Below are 22,496 nucleotides of genomic sequence, written 5' to 3' on the forward strand. Positions count from 1 at the left end.
TTGGTGAGTATCCCCACAATCCCCTGAAGCCATTGCAGGGTATGCTTACCATGGAAATGATGCAGATCTTACACATGAATGGTAAATCTTTTGTGGTACTTCTCTTTTGAGATTTGCACTCAGCACAGTAGATTACTTGATTTTCCCATCAGTTTGAAGTTTTTGTTGCAACGTAGCAATGGATGTTATATAGTCTCACATGCTAAGTGGAGTCTAGGGCCAAGCTGTTCAAACTAAAGAACATGAGTTGTGGTGCTTCTTGTCCTAGTAATCAACCATTACAAAGAGTTGCATGCCTGAAATACTTAAGACTCTCTTATCTCTACTAGCCCTGCAATCACTTATGTTAGTTCTCACTCTGTTCTCATTGATATTTAAAATGATTGGCCAATTTTTCTTTATATTTTGTTTCTATCCACTTTTTCTGAATACCAGGCCCCATCAGTATTTTTGGGAATGAGCTTGCTGACACCTCAACTAAGTGCATTTGCTCTGGTGCAGTTGACTTGGAATAAGCAATATGATAACAAGCTTTTCCAGATCAAACCTTCTTTTGCTCTTTGGCCTTCTTATATCTGTAAGGATCAGAAGGAGGAACTTGTTCTGACAAGGTAACACGTTGGTCAGTTTTAACTGATCATTGTATTTTATATTGGACTGATACTCTGACGCGTGGCCTTTATAACACTCAAGTTGCAATAATCCATGCTTTACTGTCATGCCATCATTATAACTCTGAATGATGGCACCATTTTACCCATGTTTTTTGCATGGGTTTACCCCTCACACTGGACAATGTCATTGGGGATGGTGATACTGTACACCTTCCTTCTTTTTTAAATTTTTGATGGTCATTGGCCTTTTTTAATTCCATTTAAATTTATTATCTACATTTTGAAGTTTCTCTAGTTTTATCTTGATTAATTTTTACATTTCACAATGATTTTACTTTTATTCACTTTCACAACAATGAGTGCATGTTGATGATCATACAATATCAAAAACCACTTGATAGTTTTACTGGAACTGCCTTTGACTGTATGAGTCTAAATGCATGCACTGATTGGTTGAATTAAGAGAAAAAGAAAATGGTGTGAAATTAGTAACATGTTCTGCATTCCTGAAAAATTATGAAGTGCTGAATCTGCCATTAAAATCCAAGAAACAAAACTCGATTTAGGATATAAGGAATGAGTTAATAGTTCCAGTCTTCCAAGAGTCCAGAACTTTACTAGATTCAAGTTTTATTTCATACATCCCTATGCATGAGTAAAATGGAAGAAAATACTAAATTCCACAATGAAATTTTTAGTTGCTATGGCAACCTGGCTCCTAGGACTTGTAGTGACCTGCATTATGCTATGGTTGAGGTTTTTGCTTCCATAAATTTGATGTGAATTTTGTAGCTATTGATTCTGTTCTATAGCTACTTTGCTTTTTTAAATATTGCTTTAAGATACCATAGATACTAATTCTGTTGTACTTATATGTATTTATCAGTACTTTTATATCACATAAGCATTGACAATGATGGTGGAAACTGAATATTCTTAAGTTGCTGATTCACTGATGAATATTCAAGGTAATCATAAGTAAGGCTTGTTGGGTTGTTTCTAATTTCATTTTGTTTCTATTAGAAAGTTTGCTCTGACCCACTGTTTTTAACCAACAAAGTATAATGACAAAACAACAAAATACAACCCATAAACTTAGGGTTCTAATAGTTAACTGTGCATTTTTCTTTGACTTTGTTCATAAGTGTTTAGTATTAGACATATGTAGCATTATTTCTACATAAGATTGACTTAAAGCTGAGATTTTTTTATTATGGTAAACAATGGAAATTTAAAACATGTTTCAAGATGTAAAGTCAATTCTTTGACTTGAATAAGAAGGCTTGATGTTAAGTATGATAAATACTTCAGTAAATAATGTTACATTTCTGTTATAGTGCCGATTGTCGTTTGCTGGAAGAGAGTGTCCAGTCTTTGTTACAGACCTTTTTGACAAACAACCTATACACTGGAAACTATAGATCTCTAGTTCATGTTTTTGTTACTAGAGCAACTGAGTTGAAGGCATCAGCTCAGTGTGAAAAGTAAGTGTTTTTTTACAAAGTTCATTTAGAAAAGTGTTTATTGTTTTCTCATTTTTAAATAAATACTAATGTCCTTTACCTTTTTAGTTCTGTAGAACTGATTTAGAGTTTGATTTTCTTACAAAACAAATTAAGTTACACGATAATCATGAAAGAGATGTTGTAACTTCACAATTGACCTATTGATTTTTTTTCTTTTTTATGGCAAGTAGAATTACAGGAAGAGAACCAAAAGAAATGAGGTATTTCAAGATACTTGTAGCTATAGACATTAAAAACTGCAAGCATATGTTGGCTGTTGCAAAGCATATAATATTTGTATTATTGATTTGTTTTTGTATAAATTATTTATTCAGTATAACTACCAGCTAAACATTCATCACTGAATATACTGTTAAGCTGGGCTTCAGAAATTATTTTTGTTATATAACAATAATAATTCCACAAGTTTAGACCTGCTAATCTAACCTGTATAAAAGCCAGTGTGTCATATATCATGTTATGCATAATTTCTCAAAATAGTACAAGTCATAAAAGCCCAAATGCATTTATCCAAATACAATAATTTGGTTACTGTATTCAGTGGTGAAATGATAAGTGTACAGTAAAGATATAGTGTGGGATTACCTAGTTTAGAGCCAAGTACATAAATTTTATCATGAAAGCAGAAATATTGATTAAACTTTGAACTTAAGTCATTTCTGAATTAAGCTATTTTCTGTTAAATCACCAATACTTTTAATAAAAAGAAAACTTCTTTAATCAACAGAAACTCTAAATTAAGAAATCAACAAATATTTTTGCAATTTTGTTTTACACTTTCATTACACAGACTGGCAATAATATTAGGTTATACTTTTATTGCTAAGCAACACAACATAAAAGCTGTTGTTGGATTGTAGTATTACCAAAATGCACTGGCATTTCTATATATTAGAAGTTATTAATATAACTGATATTTTTACTGATAATTGTTCTAAGAATATGCCACAAATTCATTTCACAAATAATCTTCATATCTTCACATTTCATAACTTGAAAAAAGTTAGTTATTAAACATGCAGTTTGTTCTTAAGGTTATTCTAATGGGATTGTTGTGTGGAATCATTTATAATTAAAATACTTATCAACTATTAATTATAAACAGTTTATATACCAAGCAAATGACTCAACAACAGAAACTGAAATCACATTCCTTATAACATTGAGGCATTCCAAGTTGAAAAGAAAAGTTGATTTCACTCTTAAATAATAGTTCAGTTTTCACAGATCTCTTTATTTTGTAATTTATTATTTGCTATTATAAAACTTCATCTTACATGTGTAATAGTTATATATTCTGTTGTTATACAAGATGAAGTTTTTTGTTTTTTTACAGCAACATCTTTACATGGCAGACCTTCAACGCCATGTTTATACTTCGCTGTGTGACCAAGTACTTCATCCAAACAGTTACAGAAGATAATTTTGTGAAACAGTTCCAGAGTAATCCACAAGATGGCAGTGGTAAATATTGAAAACCAAATTTGTTTTTTAAACAACATGAATTTATCTGACTACTCATCAGTGATTAAACAGGCCTGCACATTTAAGCATCATAAAAGTTGTTTTGATTTTAATAATGGATTTCCCATGATTCAACTGCATGGATTTCAAAAATGATATTCATTTTTTTTCCTATCACTTGAAGATATTTTACAAATTGGGGAAAAACAAAACCTTAATTAAATCAAATTGCTATTTCATTTATCATAATGAACATCTTTATTATTATGTTTGTTTACAAAGATATGAACGACTGAAGAACAGGAAAAACATAGATGTCAAATAAATAGGCATCCTCATTCATTCTGATTTTTTTTGTGTGTGAAATCTATATCTTCTAGTTTCTAAGCCAAGTGTTGCAGTCTTTCTTATGTACTGCATTTGGAGCATCTCATTTCAATGATTAGCAATAATTACCCATCATGGTTATGTTCCTCCTTCCCTGATATCTCTCCTTGTTCTTTGCTGATGGCATCAAGATTTTCTGGGAAACACTCAGTATGTGAGTGTATGAAATGAACTTTCAAGCCCATATTACACCCAAGCTCTAAATGTATCAAGCATGTTATTGACAATAGTTTCATAATTTGTGTTCTTTATGTTTCTTAAAAATTTGTCAGTAATGTCTTTAAACATAATACATGCTTCCTTTTCAACTTGCCTCATTATCCTTTTAAACTGTTCATCCAAAGTCAGTTTCCTAATCTAAGGCCTAAGAAATTTAAGTTTCAATTTTGAAAGAGCCAGAAACTGTCCACATAGACTCTTGAAACAGTTGCAATCTCTTCCTGAGGCTGTTACAAACAAAGTCCAGTTTTATATGAAGTGGATGTAATATGACTTTCCTTGTGTCAACCAAACTTCCATATTTAATGTTTTTCAATCCAAGTATTAGGCTGACTGTGTGTGGCCATTGCTGATTTCATGCTCTGCTGTTCCATTCACACAAAAAACATGAAACTTTGTATAACTGGGTTGTTGATTTAACAACATAGAAAGTACTTTTAAGTCTCCACAAAGTAGCCAACCATGCTCTTTGTATTTGATCTTATTAGGAAGAAGAAGGAGATTTTTGTATGTTTCCTTCAAGTGAACAAAATTAGAAATAGTAACAGATGCATATATGTTACTATTGTGAAGGACTTTTAGACTTCTTTTGGAAGAATCAATGAACAATCACTGCTCACGTAGTTCAAAGATTGCAGCTCCTAGCATTAATGTTAATTCAGTAATATTGTAGCAATAAACTGTGGAACCTTCTTATGAAAGTATGGCATGACCTCTTTTTTGTGATTTCTGTACCAGTAAAAATGATGTACATGGAAAAAGTATGCTCTCAGCCCAAATCTGGACCCCAAAAATCTCAGTAGCATCCTTTGGAAGGCCCAAATCTCTCACCTAATCTTTATGTTCATATTGTTTGAAAAGTTGCAGTTCACCAAATGTTTCAAGTTGAAAAAAATCCTTTTAAAATAATTTCTGTTCACATGAGATTCAAGATCAAATGAAATTGTGTCAAGAATTTCTAGTGGAGTAGGTACAGGTACATCAGGTCCATGAGCAACAAGTCTTATGATAGGTTTGGATAAGAAGTTTTATTTTTATTTTGTGTGTTGCAACCTTGCATGTTACACAAGTAAAAACAGCAGCAATATCAGTAGTTTATAAGCTTATTCCAGACCATTGGAATTCCAAAAGATGAAGACTTTCTTATCTTTAGTCTATTGTTTCAAGTCATCAACTTAAATGGTGCAAACTTTGTGTCAAACCCATATTTGTCTTAGTCCTTAAGTTTTATTCTAAAATATATGTAATACAGCTTTCTTTATGAATGAATTCTGTTTAATGTTATGCTTTTGTTTCTTTGCCACAAATATAACAGAATATGTTTGGGTCACTTATACAACTGTTTGTTAACATAGTAATGAATAAATGACATTAAAAAGAAGAAAAAAAATTTTAAAATGGAGCACACAAACAGAAATGGCACATCAATATGGCCTGTTGTTTCTCATGGCTTCTAGAATGAGTGATAAGATTCTTACATCACAATTGATCTAGAGAAATCTATAGCCAGTAGTTGTCAACATTTTAAGCATAACAAAATTTGATCCTATTTCAATGGAAATTATTCACTTATGTTAAAGTACATATGATATTTTGTGAAAATTCTGTATGTGATGGAGAAAAATGAATATTGTTTGTGGATTCAGCATACTGTAATTACAATAGAATATGTAAAAATTTCAATACAATAAAATCATCACAGGCCTGTTATTTCAAGACTGAAGCATGAATTCGATGTTAAAACTAAATGGCCACAGAAATTGGCCTGTTGTCTCACTTATACAAAGTGTTAAGTATCATTTCCTTCTAACAACTTCCTTTATGTGTTGTAGTTCCACAACATTCATGTGGTTTTATTCCTTAGCTTTCTTAACAATTTCTTTTCTACAGGCGAAAAGCAACAAGAAGATAATGCCAGCCATGCTCTTGAGAAGCTTTTGAATGTACTTGTAGAAATCGTAGTCGATGTTCCTATCCTGTAAGTAAAATACTGTTATTGTGATATATACAGGGTGAGCCATGGTAAACTAGGAAAAACAAATACTAAGCATGTGTTACTTGTGGTTTTTTCCCTTTCCTGAGGGGATGTCCTGTGGCACACCAAATGTTGTGTAATTAATGTGAATTATAATTCATAGTTACTTGTGATATTTGGTTATACAATTTTCTGTCATAGAGATTTTCTATGCAAATTTGTTATTTTTTATATTACGTGTTTTTTTATTTAATAATGTTTTTCATATTGTCTAGCTATTCAGAATTTCTCAGTAATTTGGGTTTTTCATCTCCCTCTTTTAACATTACAATTTTTAGGCATTTATTTCCAATATTTAAAAAAAACTTTTTTTGTAAAAACTTTGTCTAAGTTTTGGAAAAAAAATCAAAGTTTTATGTTTTTGTTTAATTTGTAAATTGGACTTGCTGAGAGCAACAACAAATTAAGTTGAAAAATGGGCAGAGCATATTTTTAATGCATGTAGAAAATTAATCAGTAATTAAATAAATTCAAAATCATGAGTTTATAATTAAGGTAAACTTTCTGAAGGTTTGGTACTGTTTCTGCAAAACCATTAATCAAATTTCAAAACTCTTTGCTTTGCAATTCACTTTTATGTATTTATTATATGCTTTTTATACACTAATACTGTTCCATCTTAATGTCTTGAATAAGCCCAAATTCACCTCTAAGCTATCTCAAACACATTTCAATCAAAAACAATAATTGCAATGAATGATGCATCAACCATCAGAGCAGAGTTTTGCTACTTTCTGATATATATTTTCCTTGATTGATTGAAATTATTTTACATAGAAATAAAACAGGTATATTACTTAACTTGTTCTTTACCTTTTTCTGAATTTTTAAAAGTCAACAATCTCAACTATTTAATTTTCTCAGTCTGAAATAATATTGTTAATATTAATAATTAATAATAATCATAACCTTTTTGAAAATTAACTGAAGATTTTGAGAGTCAAGCTACAGTTTTTTTGAAAATTGTATTGCTTAAAGAAATGCCAAAATGAACTGCAGTATTATAATAACTAATAATATAAACTGTAGTCTGGTTTAGACATTGTAGTTATTTAAATAACTTGTAATTAGTTAATTGTGGTTTAAAGAAACTGAAAAAACATAGCAAAGCTTTGTTAATGTAACTGCAATAGGTTGAAAAAACGTCAGTGAATAAGTAAACAAAACTACAATTATTGAAAGAAGTGCAGTTACTCAAAAGGAACCAAATCTACAAAAGTATTAAATTAAAACTATTTGAGGAAAAGGGTATCAAACCAAAATGCATGCATGAATGGTATATATCAGCTACCTTTTAGTTACGTAAAGATCTTATGTTCCAGAGGTATATTAGAATGAATTTTTTTTTTTTTGTAATTTTAACTTAATATGTTCAGCTGATGATGTAGAAACCAAGTTTTTCTAATTTGTATAAATGATTTTAACAGTTAGTGAAACATTAGTAATATTTTATTAAAGTTCAAACATAAGTTTAAATAATCTTAATAAAAATATAACCAATTATCTTTTTCTACAGTTTAAACATAAATTTAAATGGTATTATTAAAAACATAACTGATTTTCTGTGTTTTTAATACTGTTTTAATATATGTGACAAATTCTCTTGTGATATATTGACATAAAATCAAATATTCTTTTTAATTTCCCTGAAATAGTTCCTGTATAACTATAGGTTCTTTATTGCTGAAAAAATACAATAATTTGACTTGTAATGAAAAAAGGACAGAAGTGTACGAGATTTTGAACTAAAGATATGTGTAATGCTAAATGTATTAGTGTGTTGAAAAACTTTGTGTGGCACTTATAACTGTGTGTCATATCATTTTAAAAAATTGGGGCTTTGGCTCTAGTCCCACATTGAAAATTTCCTAAACAGCCAAGGTCGTGCTATTAGAAATTAATATGTGTTAAAAGTTTTCTCTTTTGTGTGATATATTTTATATTTAAAATACTCATAAATTTTTTTGTGGTACTTCATGGTTAACCAAAGAACACTAAATAAACCATTGGCCTATATTTACTGCTAGTTCATTAATTTTAAGCAAGTAGAAGACGATCCTTACTGTCATGCATTTAGTAATTCTACAAGGAACTTGCCCACTATAATATGTTCTATTGTTCCATTGAGCCTATAACTTGCAAGCCTAAATTGTTTGCAGTTACACGTACACACTGATAACAATCATTTCCTATACAGGACTTTACCCCTTCTCACATAATAACTATTCTTGCTTTTATGCCATTAGCCTTGAAACTCCCACCTACCTAATGATCAATGTAGTTTTCTGTGTCTTTGCTTCTAAATCATCATACAAAATCTCCACCAAAAAGAGAGTGACTCACTCTTCCAATACGACTCCCTCTATTCTATTCTATCCATTCATCACTTCTCATTAAGTATAATGTTGTGCAGATATTTCATTTGTCACAATTTTATTCATTTCTTTTCAAAGTAGTGCTGTCCAGTTTTACTAATTTTTTTCTACAGTTTTTTATTGTAGTATATGGTCAAGAAAATTTACCCATATTTTGTAATATTTTTCTTGCATTTTCTCACAGTCAATTATGAACCCAGAATGTGTGTTATGACTTCAGCTATAGTTAAGACTACTTTGATTGTCATGGCACAGGCTTTAGGTGTGGTGGTCTTGCTTGGGAATTTTTGTTCATCTTTTCTTAAGACTGACCAGAATCCTCATGTCTTTGTAGTACCTGTTTATGATGAGGGCAGTTTTCATAAATTTTTCTAAACTTTTATCTGTGCTTTGCATGCCTATACCTTTCATGTGGAATGTGCTAGGCTAATCTTGACCTGTATGGATATGTCTTCTCAGTTTTTTTGTTTTTCTGAATCATCAGCTTTGTAGCTTTGTATGATCCTGTTTCTTAAAAGTTACTCCTCACCCCATTCTCAAATTTCTTAGTATTTCCATACTCTCATTTTAGAGTACATTCTGCACATTTTGTTTGTTAGTTGGTTGAGTGATAATGCCATCACTGGCTTGTAATCATCATACATTGACTTTCTTTCAGGCCTTTGATTCTTTTATTGACTTCTAGTAGCTATGAATTATGTATCCCAAACCCATTTTTCTTGCCTTCATCTTCACTTTATATTTTTCCTCATATCTTTGTGATCTGTGGAGAGCTCCTTTTCACCATAGGTCAGTTTTTGTAGATATTCCAGAATCTTTGGAGTCATGTATGGAATGTATGGGGCAACACTCAACTCTTTCTTCTTTGGCTGCTTGTTTGTCTCAGTCTCATTCCATACTTTACTCCAGGAGTCCATTACTTTATTATTATACACTTCTCTGCCAGCAGTTCTTGTGACTAGCTGGTTGCATTCAGTTCTCCCAGAGTAGAAATTCACTGTCAATCCTTGGGTGATCCAGGATTTGTAATATTGACTTTCTCTGTGATTCTTCTCACCATCTCCTTTGTTTCCAGTTCCTGTATCCTTCCCATTGTCAGTGATTGACTTTTTGAGGTTGTTTGGATTGGACTCCTCTCTCACAGTGTATTATAGAGGCTGTCAGTCTTCATCCTCTTGGTTTTTTGTTTCAACCATGATTTTTGTCATCCCCAAGAAGACTGGGAATTGGCATCCTGTGATTATTTCACTCACAATCATACTCTTCTCTGTAAATAGACCAACAGTTCCAGTGACTATCTAATAGTGTTCTGCCTAGTACAGGCTTGTTTGTACAAAGATATTCACCTGTGGAGGAAATTTACTGCATGACTTTGTTCCATAGTTTTCAGTCCTTCCTTTTCATTCCCTGGAACCTTTCCATATTTCATGAACTTGCTCCTTCTACCTACACAAGTTGAGTTTGTCAACTTCTCCAACAGGCATGTTCCTCCCTCTTTTCCTTCCCAGAATTTATTTCTGGTTACGTAACCACAAATAAAACACCTTACTTCTTCCCTGGCATCTCACCTTTGTTGTCCATTGGGGAAAATTCTTCAGTCAGGCATGTGGATAATGCTCTGCATGTTCATTGGCCATTATTTTCATCAGGTGGTTGTTTCTTCCTCATCAGGATACTTCTTTTCCCCTTTCACAATTCTTCACCCACTGGTTCCACTATGAATAGGTAAGTTTACTTTTCCATTCTTTCTCTATAGAGGCATGGCCATTTCAAGACCAGACTTTAGGATTTTGTTATCTAGGTATACTACTTATCTGTCAACACAGATTTACACACTGTACAGCCAACCATAAGCCATACTGGAGTGTATTATCAACTGCCTAATGTTTCAGCCATTTCACCTCCAGTTGTTCCTGGAAATTGTTAATGTACAGTACTGATTGTAAATATGCTGAGGATTGTGTCAGGTTATCAGCTGGTGATCCACATGCTCCAGATTCTTTGTGGTCCTACCCAAGGATGATGTTATACGAGTTACACATTGCTACTCCAGATGCTTTACTTTGATAGAATTAGGCCTAAAAGGTTCATGTTGTGTGGAAAACGATTGTATGGAACATGACACTGAAGTTTTTTTGGGTGGATGATGTTTCCACCAATATTAAAGTGTGCTTATAGCTGGTAATTCATACCATTGAGATTGAGTGTTCAACAAGACTGCTAGTAGGTTTTCCCTGCAGTATTTTGCTTAGGTCAAATACCCATTTTAGACCATATTTACCCATGGATTTTTATTGGTAAAGCAGAAGGTGTTTGTTGCCCATCCATGCTCTCTCCTCGATTGAATAAATTGGGATCATGAATCACTGTAGTATGTTAAATGAATTAAAGTAGATCTGCCACATTGCAGTTCACTGCTCTGTTTAGGATCCCTCATCTTGCCATCGACTGGATGGCAGTTCCAAGTTGTTGATTTTGAGTATATGATCAACATGTAAGTCCTCATGCAAGTGTTGGATGTGATTCCTCATCCTACCTTTGGTCATAGGATATTTGTCTCGTACACCTACCTCTATGTATTGTGTCCTGGAGGTTGATGTTGCTTGTTTCCTTCTACTTTGTGGTATCCCTACTAGTCTGCTGGTCCTCCAGGTACTCCAGCTTCTGTGTGTTCCTATTCCAAGAATTATATTGATTGGAACAAATATTGTTAGTCTGATATTCCACCTCAGATTCACTCCTTTTACACAGAATGGATCCTATCTAATTGTTTGGATTTGTAGGGAACTGCCACAATGGCATAATTATTCCTGCTGTTGTGCAGATGTTGGATGGCTGGTATTCTTTGTGTATTTTCTCACATATATACTGTTTTGTAGACTCCACTAAACAGGGTATGGATCTTCCTCCTACCACAGGTCAGGTGATACATACCCAACTCCAACTGGTTTTGGACCAGAGTTTACCTGGTGAGTGTGATCTTTCATATCCTAGCCATTCTACACTGTGGAGCACATCCTTTTTTGCTTTTTAATCCATTTGTGATGTGTTTCTTCCTTCTTTACCTGTTTATTCAACACTTTTTCCATCACTCAGTGAAGTCTACAGCTGGTACTGAAGTCGTGTGGTCTTTCATGTATGTTCCTTTTCCAGCAGGAATTTGCATTTTATAAGTGTTCTTCAAATGCTTATCTATATTCTTTGCACTGGCCCCTCCACTTTGTTAATGTATGATTCTAGCTATTATGTAAATAGATGTAAGGTGCTGTATCAGAATTTAAAAGTTTTGTAAACTGAAAATATATTTCCAATAGGTACTAATCTCCTTTCACACTTCCCACCCTTCTTCTCGACTTAAATCTGGTGATTAATTTTTGCCTATTTCAGAGTTATGGTTAAATAGAATTAAATATAGCGAGTTGTGTGTATGTGTGTAAGGAGGGTGTTTCACACTCTTATTGGCTGAGTGTTGTCACATGATGATTTACATGCAAAGATATAGTGAACCATGCTGATAGTGGGGTAGGTGGAGTTTCAAGGCTCGTGGCATGTGAAAAAATTTGCATATAGAGGGTATCACTGAATAAAAATAGCTATTATGTGAGATGAAGTAAGTATTTGAGAGAAATATATTTACAGTGAGAGAAATATTAACTTTTGGATCTTAATCAAAAGATGTAATCTATTAATTTTAGATAATGTAATTTCTTTGAACTACAATTAGTTTCAAGTCACAAGTGTTGTTTGGCCATTTATGATGAAATGAAAGTGGATTAGATGAAATACAGAAAACTGTCTTAAAACCTTGAAATACTTATGAAATATTATTTTTTAAACATAACCAGTAAAATCTGATTAAATCAAACTACTTATGTAGAACTAAAAACTAACCTAGAGATTAATATAGCTAATTTAACATAAATGCTAAAAACCGGGTTTTGATACCCGTGGTGGGCAGAGTACAGATAGCTCATTGTGTAGCTTTGTGCTTAACTCAAAACAGCAACAACAACAAAAATATAACATGCATCTAAAATGTATGTTAAAGTAATAGACAAAAATAAGAAATTAAAAACAAAGGTATTTGTGCTAAAAAGTTTTGTGAATTATCTGCTGTGAACCACATATTGTTTCATTGAATTTTTACACAATTAATCATTCTTGTTCAAGTTGCTGGTCTTATACCTCTATAAAGTAGTGTTTCTAATCAAAAAATGCCTTAAATTAAAATACTGTTATTAAAAATAATTTTTAATACTTTTATTAGTTTTGAAGTAGATTATGAAAAAATTTTATAAAATGACTAGAAGCTTGTTTAATGCATTAATAAACACATTTATTCAAGTAAATGCATATGTAAATGGAATATCTGCTATTTTTTCCAATAATAACAATAATACTGTAACACTTTCTTGAATATATTGGTCATGTGAAAAAAATCCTGTGGAAAACAAATTCTATTTTTATCTTGCTTCTTAACATTATATAGACACAATATACTTTTCATGTGTCCAGAATATGAGTTGTATTTGAAATACTGTACAATAACATCAAAAATGTTAACTTTGTACCTGTTCAACTGAATTAACATTATACATATAGGAAAATACAGTTGTGTTAATCAGATAATAAAATCAGTATTAAATACTAAAAATATTTTTAATTTAATGTGTTTGTACAAGTGTTTCATTTTGTTATTTTTCTAAAATTACTTTAGTGCAAGGGCATTTCTTGTTACTGGGTTGCTTTCATATATCTTCAATCTCAACAAAAAAAATTCACCACAGTAAAATTAGGGTTTTAGTACCTTTGTAATTTAATTAATTAAACAAAATAAGAGAACTTTTATGAAGTGTATAAACAGGCATCAGGTTAGATGTACTTAGGTTCAAATTCATCTCATGTAATTTAAGCTCTGGTTAAAATTTAAACTATTCTTATCAGATTTAATAGTTCAGTTTTCCTAATGCTGTGCAGTGAAATACTAAACGCTAAAACTGGACAAAAACTGTCTGGTATAACATATTTTTATGTAGCTACTAACCTTTTGATTGACTCATTTGACACTTAATATTAATTGAAAAAAATTATCAACTGACAACTTATAAAGATGAGCCAACTGTGGTTAAAACAGTTTTATATTTTCCTTGGATTATTGCATTAATCCATTAAATTGTTTTGAATGTTGGTTGTCATTCACAAGAATAATTAATAAATCAGAGGAATAACTTTTTACGTGTAGTTTTTTTATGATGAATATTTTTGTGTTCATGCTTGATATCTACAACTTAAATTATCAGATCAATGAAAATTGAGGAGAAAGAATTGGTGTGAGGGGTATGTTTAAAAGTCCCCAAACTCAAGGCTTATCTTAAGATTTTTCCATGGCTTATTCACATGCCTCATAAATATCAGATGTTTTTTTTAAATTACCTTTATATATATTCCATTATGAGAAGAAAACAATCATTACATGTTGGTTCTTAAGTAATTTTTTCATGATTTTTTTAATGCATAGAGGAAAAGGATGGATGAATGATCAATTACGAGGTCTGTTAAAAAAATATGCGGACTGTTTGAATTGCGCAGCTCCAGTTGGTTCCAGGGGAATCCGCTTGGTGTCGCTAGGTTTACACAGATCAGTTGATTACAACGCCATTTCCCGATTGCAGATATCTTCATTTGTGTATTAGCTACGTGGTTTTAAGTGAAGTGCGATTTTTTCGTTTGGGGATTTCAGAATGAATGACCTGAAGGAGCAACGACTTGCTGTGAAATTTTGTGTTAAACTTGAAAAATCTGTGACTGAAACTTTTGCTGTGCTTAACATGGCTTACGGTGATGTTGCTATTAAGCGTACGGCATGTTTCAAGTGGCATGAACATTTTAAGGATGGTCGACAGTCCATTGAAGATGATGAGCGTCCTGGACGTCCTTCCACATCAATTGACGACCCACACATCGACAAAATCAACACCCTGGTGCGGGCAAATCGACGTTTGACTGTCAGGGAGCTTGCTGAAGAGTGGGATATCAGTTGGATATTGTTACGAGATTTTGATTGAAAAATTGAAGATGCACCGTGTTGCTGCAAAATTCAGCCCTCAGAACTCATGAGTTTTTGGCCAAACACTTGATCACTGTTCTACCCCACCTCCCCTACTCACCTGACCTTGCTCTTTGCGATTTGTTCTTGTTCCCCAAACTCAAAAGTCCCTTGAAAGGAAGAAGATTTGAGACGATTCCCGAGATTAAGGCAAATGTGACGAAGGAGCTGGAGAACATTACAAAGAAGTGTACCAGGACTGTTTCAACAAGTGGAAACACCGTTGGGATAAGTGTGTGCGTGGGGAGGAGAGTACTTTGAAGGGGTCCCAGACCTGTAACTTCTAAATAAAGTACATTTTGTTTTATGACGCCAGTCCGCGTATTTTTTAACAGCCCTCGATGTTCAATCAGTGTAGGGAATAACAGGAATTAACAGTGTTATAAAATTGATAAAAGTAAATTATAGGAAACATTATCTGATTCTCTAGATATAGGTTACTGATTTTGAACCATTTAATATAAAATAATTTTCATTTTTTGTCATACAAAATCACATTCTTGAAACAGTTTTCTTTGTTCCATTGTAGTGATTTTACATATGCTATACATGTAGAAGCTGTCAATACAATTCTCGTGATTTTGTCAGCTCAGATGTTTTCTGCCAGACCTGCTTCTAAGTCTCTTATTTACAGGTTAATAATGCAAGGAAAATGGTAAGTCTATTTTATATTAAATATTTCAGTATTTTAAATCTTTCAGAAGCAAAATGTTGATGTGTAGAGGTTGGAGATCAGATACTATGAACTATTTTACATACTGCTGTGTAGGATTTTAAAAAATTAAAAAAGTATTTCTCATTGGCAATGGTTTTTTAAAAGTATCTTCCAGTTGTTATTTATATTAATTAATTCTCTAATTTATCAGTGAATAATAGGTGAGTACAGTATCAATAAGTGGTCTAGTGGTTGGCATAGAGTTACAGTTCAAAAGGCTTAAAGATTTGTACCACTGAGTGCTTTTTGCACTTTCAGCTGTGGATAGATTAAAACAGTGACAGTGAATTCCATTATTCAGTTCAAAGATGAAGATGGCATTCAAAGATGGCAGCAGGCACTGCTTATTAGCTGCCTTCCATCTGGTCAGGAGTTCAAAATTAGGGATAGCTGTACCTGTAGTATAGAGGTCTTTAATGAGGTGCTGTTCTGGTTGAAAATACTAACTCAAACTTAAAATAATCAGTGACTTTATGATGGTGTTTGTTTTTGCATATATATAATTTTTTTTCTTCTTTGGTCATTGTGAATCAGATGGCTTTATCAGATGGAATTGGTTTCTGTTTATGTTTTGGATGATATTTTTATAATTAATTAAATGCATTATTTTTTATTTATATTTATACTCTAAGGTAATTGATTACTTTTCTGTAACTTGTTTAATAAAAATGTTTAAAAACTTTTCTGAATAATTTTCATGTTTGAAATATTTTACATCATTTCAGCTCAATTCATGCCTTTCTGTTAGTGAAAGTGCTTCTCCAAAATTTTGTTAAGCAAGAAGTTCCACCTTATAGGATACATGGGGATTCTCATGGGAGTATAATCATAGGCCTAGCATGTAAGTACTTAACCATAGGTTACAGGTGCTTGAAGATACAATATTGTTTTAATATTGTAACTGAAACCTATCACACTAAATATATAATTATTTTTAAATTTTTACCTCCATGTACTTGAGTGTTTCAATAAAATGATAATGAAAGTTATATTCAAAAGTTCTAGACATTCCATTTAATCTGTTCAACTTCATAAAATAAAATAACATAGATAGACTAGATTATTAGCAGGAGTTTCTTTCTGTACATATTCTGAAATAAATGAAAAATGTAACTAATGTTACAACCAGGAGAATTGTTAGTTGAGGACAAAATTGAATGGTTTTTCGGTTGACAAAAATATATAAAACTTTCCTATAAAAAAAGTAGAACATTGTAAGACCTTTGTGATTGTACTAATCAAATTGAGATTAATAAATCATAAATATGAGTGAAATATCCCATTACAAAAAATGTACTGGTGTACTGCACCACTTATTTTACTTACATTTCTTTCCCTGTTTTCTGTTTAGTATTTTATATTTTAAAAATCTTCATAATATGTTGCATTACGTACCTTAAATTAAAATTGTTTGTTCTTTCAGATTTACCCTGTGAATCAACAGAAAGTCTGATAGCTTATAACACTAAAAACAAGGTTTTGATATTTGTCGTTGGCACAGCACAGACAGTCTATTGTATAACTTTTTTCTTAACAACAACCAAATCAATCTTCTTTCTGTTATTCAAAGTTATCTTGGAAAATTATCCAAAATTATTTTGAAAGAAAATTTAGGTTGTGTGTGAATTTAAAGAGTTATTGTTAATATAAACTTGTAAAGGTTGTTAATAACAAATTGTTGAAGCTGTTTTGTCCTTCCATAAACAAAAACTTTGAATGTACTGATGCCATTAACAATATTACAGAGAATGGGCCAGCTTTAAGAGTTTGCTAAAAAGGTTTATTTTTATAACTTAAATATTATGATATTAAGATTTAAACCTAAAACATTATTAAGAAAGAAAATTAGCACCATTATATTTAACATAAATTTAAGTGGGTAAGACTATTAAAGTTGGCATATCATTTAGCTTTTATTAATGTATCAAATTATTTCAGTAAAGAAACTAAGCAGTATGATTTTTGAAACTTAGTAAACAGAAGTGAAAAGCATTTAACCTGTCATGTTCTACTTTTTCAGTTGTCTTTTTTAAGTTGAATTCTAATCTAGAATGTTAAGAGACAAGAACCTCACAAAAGCCATCTTTAACCTGGTGTTATTTATGTATAAGAAAAGTAATACAAACAAAAAATGAATGTGGTGAAGAGGGACATGTTTATGTTTACATGGTTAGCTCAATCCTGCTTGCTAGTATTAAATATTCAATTTTCATTGAGAGTTGGTTCTTCCAAACTTAAAAGAATTATCTCTGCTTCAAGAAGTTCATAAGCTACACAGAAACTTCATAACATTTATTTCACATGTATTACTTTACATTGTTTTCATTTGATCTTACTATTAATAAAATATGTATCCTCAGTTGAAAGTGTTCTGTTTTTCTTTACAGCAGGTTTGTGGAATGTTTTAACTCTTGGATATGGGAGAAGTGGCAGTCAAAAAGATCAGAGCTCTGAACACAGAGCTGTTCTTGCCAGCCAGAGTCTGCTGTTACTGCTTGTATTGGTTAATCATTGTACATCTGAGAAGGACCTTCCAAACCCATATAGACAAGCACTTTTCTCATTTTCCAGTTCTCAAGGTTAGTAGCAACTTGTATAAGGCTGTTGAGAACTTTTATGGGTCCTAGAGTAGGTTCAGTATGTGAGTGCCCTCTACTGGTTAATTTCCCCCTACTTTCTTCAAGGTCTTCTTTGAAATATTGGTTCTCAGAGAGATTTGTCCCAGCCTCCCTTACCTCTTGGTGGGCCTAAAGATGTAATGGAAATATCTATGAGTGAAAAAACTTTAATGAAAATGGTAAAACTACTTGAGAGTTTAGTGACATGATTTTATTTTTTACTGATTTAGTATTTAGTTAACTATTACACACTACTAAACTGGGTGCCTCAGTAATCTATGTATTTTCTTCACATCCATTTCCAGTATTGTAGAGTTCTTCATGTAATTACCAATCAATTTGATTTTTATTTTCATGAGTAATTGTTCACACTTTAATATACACTGCTGGCCAAAATCTTAAGGGCAATGAACATAAAGAACAAATATGCATTTTGCATTGTTGGACTCAACCACTTATTCGAGTAGAGCTTCAAAAGATGAAAATAAGATTGGGGAGACTTTTTAAATATTTGATAGAGAAAATGTGATCACTATGAAATTAGCAAAAATGCTAACTGGTCAAAAGTTTAAGATAATATTGAAACGAAGCGTTAATCGTTAAACTCGTAATGAAATTTAGTCATTTGTGTTCAAGCATTAGCATTGTCAACATCTCCCACTGACATCTCCTGTGTTACATTGGGTAAAAATATGGCAAAGGCTAAAAGGTTGACAGAGTTTAAACGCGACAGAATTGTCGAGCTGCAAAAGCAAGGTCTCTCTCTCAAGGTGCCATCGCTGATGAGATTTGGCATAGTAAAACTGCTGTTGCAAATGTTTTAAAAGACCCTGAGGGATACTGGAACGAGAATTGCAAGTGGTCGGCCAAAGAAAATTTTGACGACATTGAGCAGGAGGATTCAATGGGTTATCCCACAAAATACCAGCTGATTGTCGAACCACATTAAGGCTCATACGGATGCAGAATGCAGCTCAAGAATAATAAGACAGCATCTACGAGAGAAAGGCTTTAAAAACCGTAAACATCTTCAAAGGCCATGCCTCCTTCCACACCATGAAACAATTCGGTTAAAGTTTGCTGAGAAGCACCAAACACGGACCATAGAAAAGTGGAAGAAGGTTGTTTGTTCTCTGATGAGAAAAAATTTAACCTGGATGGTCCAGAAGGCTTCCAACATTGCTGGCACAAAAAGGATATCCCACAGAAGACATTTTCTACATGACACAGTGGAAGAGGTTCTATCATGATCTGGGGTGCTTTCACATTCCATGGAACAATGGAGTTTCAGGTTATACAGGGGCGTCAAACAGCAGATGGCTACATTGGCATGTTCGAGAGAGCATCCCTATTGACTGAAGGCCCTCGCTTGTGTGGAAATGACTGGATCTTTCAGCAGAACAATGCTGCAATTCACAATGCCTGCAGGACAAAGGATTTTTTCATGGTGAATAATGTGATTCTTTTGGACCATCCAGCATGTTCGCCTGAACTGAACCTCATTGAAAATGTTTGGGGGCAGATGGCAAGGGAAGTCTATAGAAATGGACATCAATTTCAAACAGTGCATGATCTTCATGAAGCCATCTTCACCACTTGGAATAACATTCCAGCCAGCCTTCTGCAAACGCTTATATCGACCATGCCAAAGTGTATGTTTGAAGTTATTTGCAATGACGGCCATGCAACTCACTACTGAGACCTCTTGTTTGCCATTTTCTACCCTATTTAGGACTTCTTTTTGGTACCTAAAAAAGGTTTTTTATTTTTATCTTCCGAAGCTCTGCTCTGGTAAGTGGTTGAATCTAATAAGGAGAAATGCATATTTTTTCTTTATGTTCATTGGCCTTAAGGTTTTGGCCAGCAGTGTATTAGTCTTTCTCAACAATGAACTCTTAGTATAATAGTTTATAAAGTATAATTAAATTCCATTAGAAAATAAAGTTGATAGCATATTTCACACATGAATTGGACATCTGTACATTAACAACTTTTGATTAATAAGTGGTGAAAATGTTTGTGAATGGTGTGTAAACAGTAATTATTCTGAATGTGTTTATTCTGTTTATAAGAAGGCATTTAAAAAAAGTGCTAGTTATACCATATTTTAATTTATTCATTTGATAATACATGGTTTTGAGAATTTCAAATAAATCAAGTAAGTAAGTTATGATTTTTGAAACTTATTACACAGAATTAAAAAGCATTGGACCCATCATGTTGTACTTTTTCAATATATTTTAAGTTAAAGAATTGTTATCTAGAATATTAAGAAACAAGAAAATATACCTGGTGTTATTATATATAATAAAAGTAATTCAGGTAGAAAATTAATGCAATGAAGAGTGAAATATCTTTATATGACTAACTCAGTTATGCTTGATAGTTTTAAATATTTGTGAAAAGTAGCAGGTGTAATAGTGAGTTCTCACATGGGAAAGAATTTAATAATAAAGTCTTACTTTATGCTTTTTTAGTTCTGATATAATTTATTTGTTTTATATTGAATCGGGGATCCACAATTGTTTAACAACGTTTTATTTTCTTCTTTAGAAACAACAAGTAGTTCCTCAGCAGATGAAGCACCTGCCTTTAAAGTTGATTGCTCCAAGTTGTTTTCAACACTGTGTTCCACCCTTCAAGATGACAATACCACATTATTGTTGTATCTGCTTCTCCATCGTAACCCAAACTTCAGAACATATGTCTTGTCACGTACAGATGTGGACACATTGGTAACTAGTACTTCTTGTCAATGTCATAAACTATAAGAAGAAGAAAGTAATAATTCAGTTTTACAAGTATAACGTTCAAGCAGAGTTATGTATACTTTCAAGGCTTCTTTCTGCATCTGTTGAAGTAGGTTATTTTAAATATAATTTAATGATTTCCAGCAATATTTCTGCAAATCTGTGTTGATGTATATAAACTGGAAATTGTTTTTAGCATGATATAGACATTATAAAGCAAAGCACTTTTCATGATCAAAATACAAAAATTATTAAATAGTAAAATAATGTTAATGTTGATTCACACTTAGAATCAAAAGATACTTTGATGTAGCAGTTTTTCTTAATGTACAGTTTTGTTATGTGATTATAATAGGTTATGCCAATCCTGAAAATCCTATACCAGGCTCCAGAGAGAAGTTCCCATCATATATACATGGCTCTGATCATCTTGCTGATTCTGAGTGAAGATGATTTATTTAATGAAGCTGTTCACGATATAGTAAGAAAACTGATCCTTCACTATTATTTACATAAAATATATATTATTTTACATGTGACATGCATACATTTCCAGATTATGGCTATATATCTAACTACGTTACAGAAGTACATGCAAGGACTGTTCAAGGTGTTGTACTTCTGTAACCTAGTTAGATATATAGTTAAATTCTGAGCTATGTAGGGGGATACATTCCTGAAAAACCGTAAATTGAAACCATGTAACTCGAGGTATTAACCCTTTCTCTTAGCATCACTTGCTGTGCATGTCATAAGGTTTTAATAGCTTACATTCAAAATGTTATTGAACTACTTTATGTTATACCAATTAGTGTAGCATAAAATCTCAGTTCACAATCTATATTTTAATGGTACACAAGTTTTAACTTCTTAATTTTATGAGGCAATATTTTAAAAAATCTGGAATTTCTCCCTATTGTGACACATGACACATTTTCTCCACATATCTTCTCTTCTCTGTTTTATCCCTCTCCCTAGAAACTATGAAATTAATTGTAAATTACTCAAATAGAGAATCAGACCCCTCTTGTCACATCCTCTCTTTTTAGAATTTGTCAGTAGTTTTGCTTTTAATTCTATGTTACCTGTAACTCTGATGTGTGACTTGGTGCATTGTCCAACAGAAACTCAAGAAGAACCCTGAATGAGAGGTTCTTTCTTGCAAGGAATTCCTTCACTTCTGGTACAAATGAATTATGCAGCCAGTTCTCAGAAACAACATGGAAGACTGAGACTTTCTTATTGGAATGCTATACTACTGACAGATTTTTTTTTGTCTTTTTCCATTTTATGCACAGGGATTTTTGCCTAAGTACACTAAAAGGGGTTTGCACTTAAAGTCCTCTAAGGCATTTGCACAAAACAGTAGAGTTAATTTATCTTTACATGCCTTGAAACCACTGGTCACACTTTGTTCTTTGATTAAATAAGTTCTGTTGCCCATTTTGTTCTATTAAAAAAAAAGAGAGAGAGATAAAGAGAGTAAGTCCTGTTTTATCATAGTTTAAAACTTTAATAAGCCCTAAAATTTCTTGCTTAAACTTGCTAGCACTGTCCACATCAGCAGATCCAGCTTCACATTCTGCATATTATGGCCCTGAACATATCTGTTCAACCAACTCCTACCTGCAGTCAGTAGCATGGTGGCATCACTACTTTTATTTCACTTCTGATTACTTGTTTATAC

General features: G+C 32.3%; 1 protein-coding gene across 1 annotated transcript; it reads left to right on the plus strand.

Moving 5' to 3' along the window:
• The first annotated feature begins 456 nt into the window (after positions 1 to 456).
• LOC143248196 (dymeclin-like) lies at positions 457 to 22,448 on the plus strand. Its single transcript, XM_076496628.1, has 11 exons — positions 457 to 611; positions 1,952 to 2,098; positions 2,311 to 2,340; positions 3,477 to 3,604; positions 6,101 to 6,188; positions 15,256 to 15,381; positions 16,167 to 16,282; positions 17,829 to 18,020; positions 20,613 to 20,794; positions 21,165 to 21,344; positions 22,359 to 22,448. The coding sequence occupies exons 1-11, from the start codon at positions 457 to 459 to the stop codon at positions 22,446 to 22,448; spliced, it is 1,434 nt and encodes a 477-aa protein (XP_076352743.1).
• Positions 22,449 to 22,496: the final 48 nt, after the last annotated feature.

This window comes from Tachypleus tridentatus, chromosome 4 (genome assembly GCF_004210375.1).
Source record: "Tachypleus tridentatus isolate NWPU-2018 chromosome 4, ASM421037v1, whole genome shotgun sequence".
Lineage (NCBI taxonomy): Eukaryota > Metazoa > Arthropoda > Merostomata > Xiphosura > Limulidae > Tachypleus > Tachypleus tridentatus.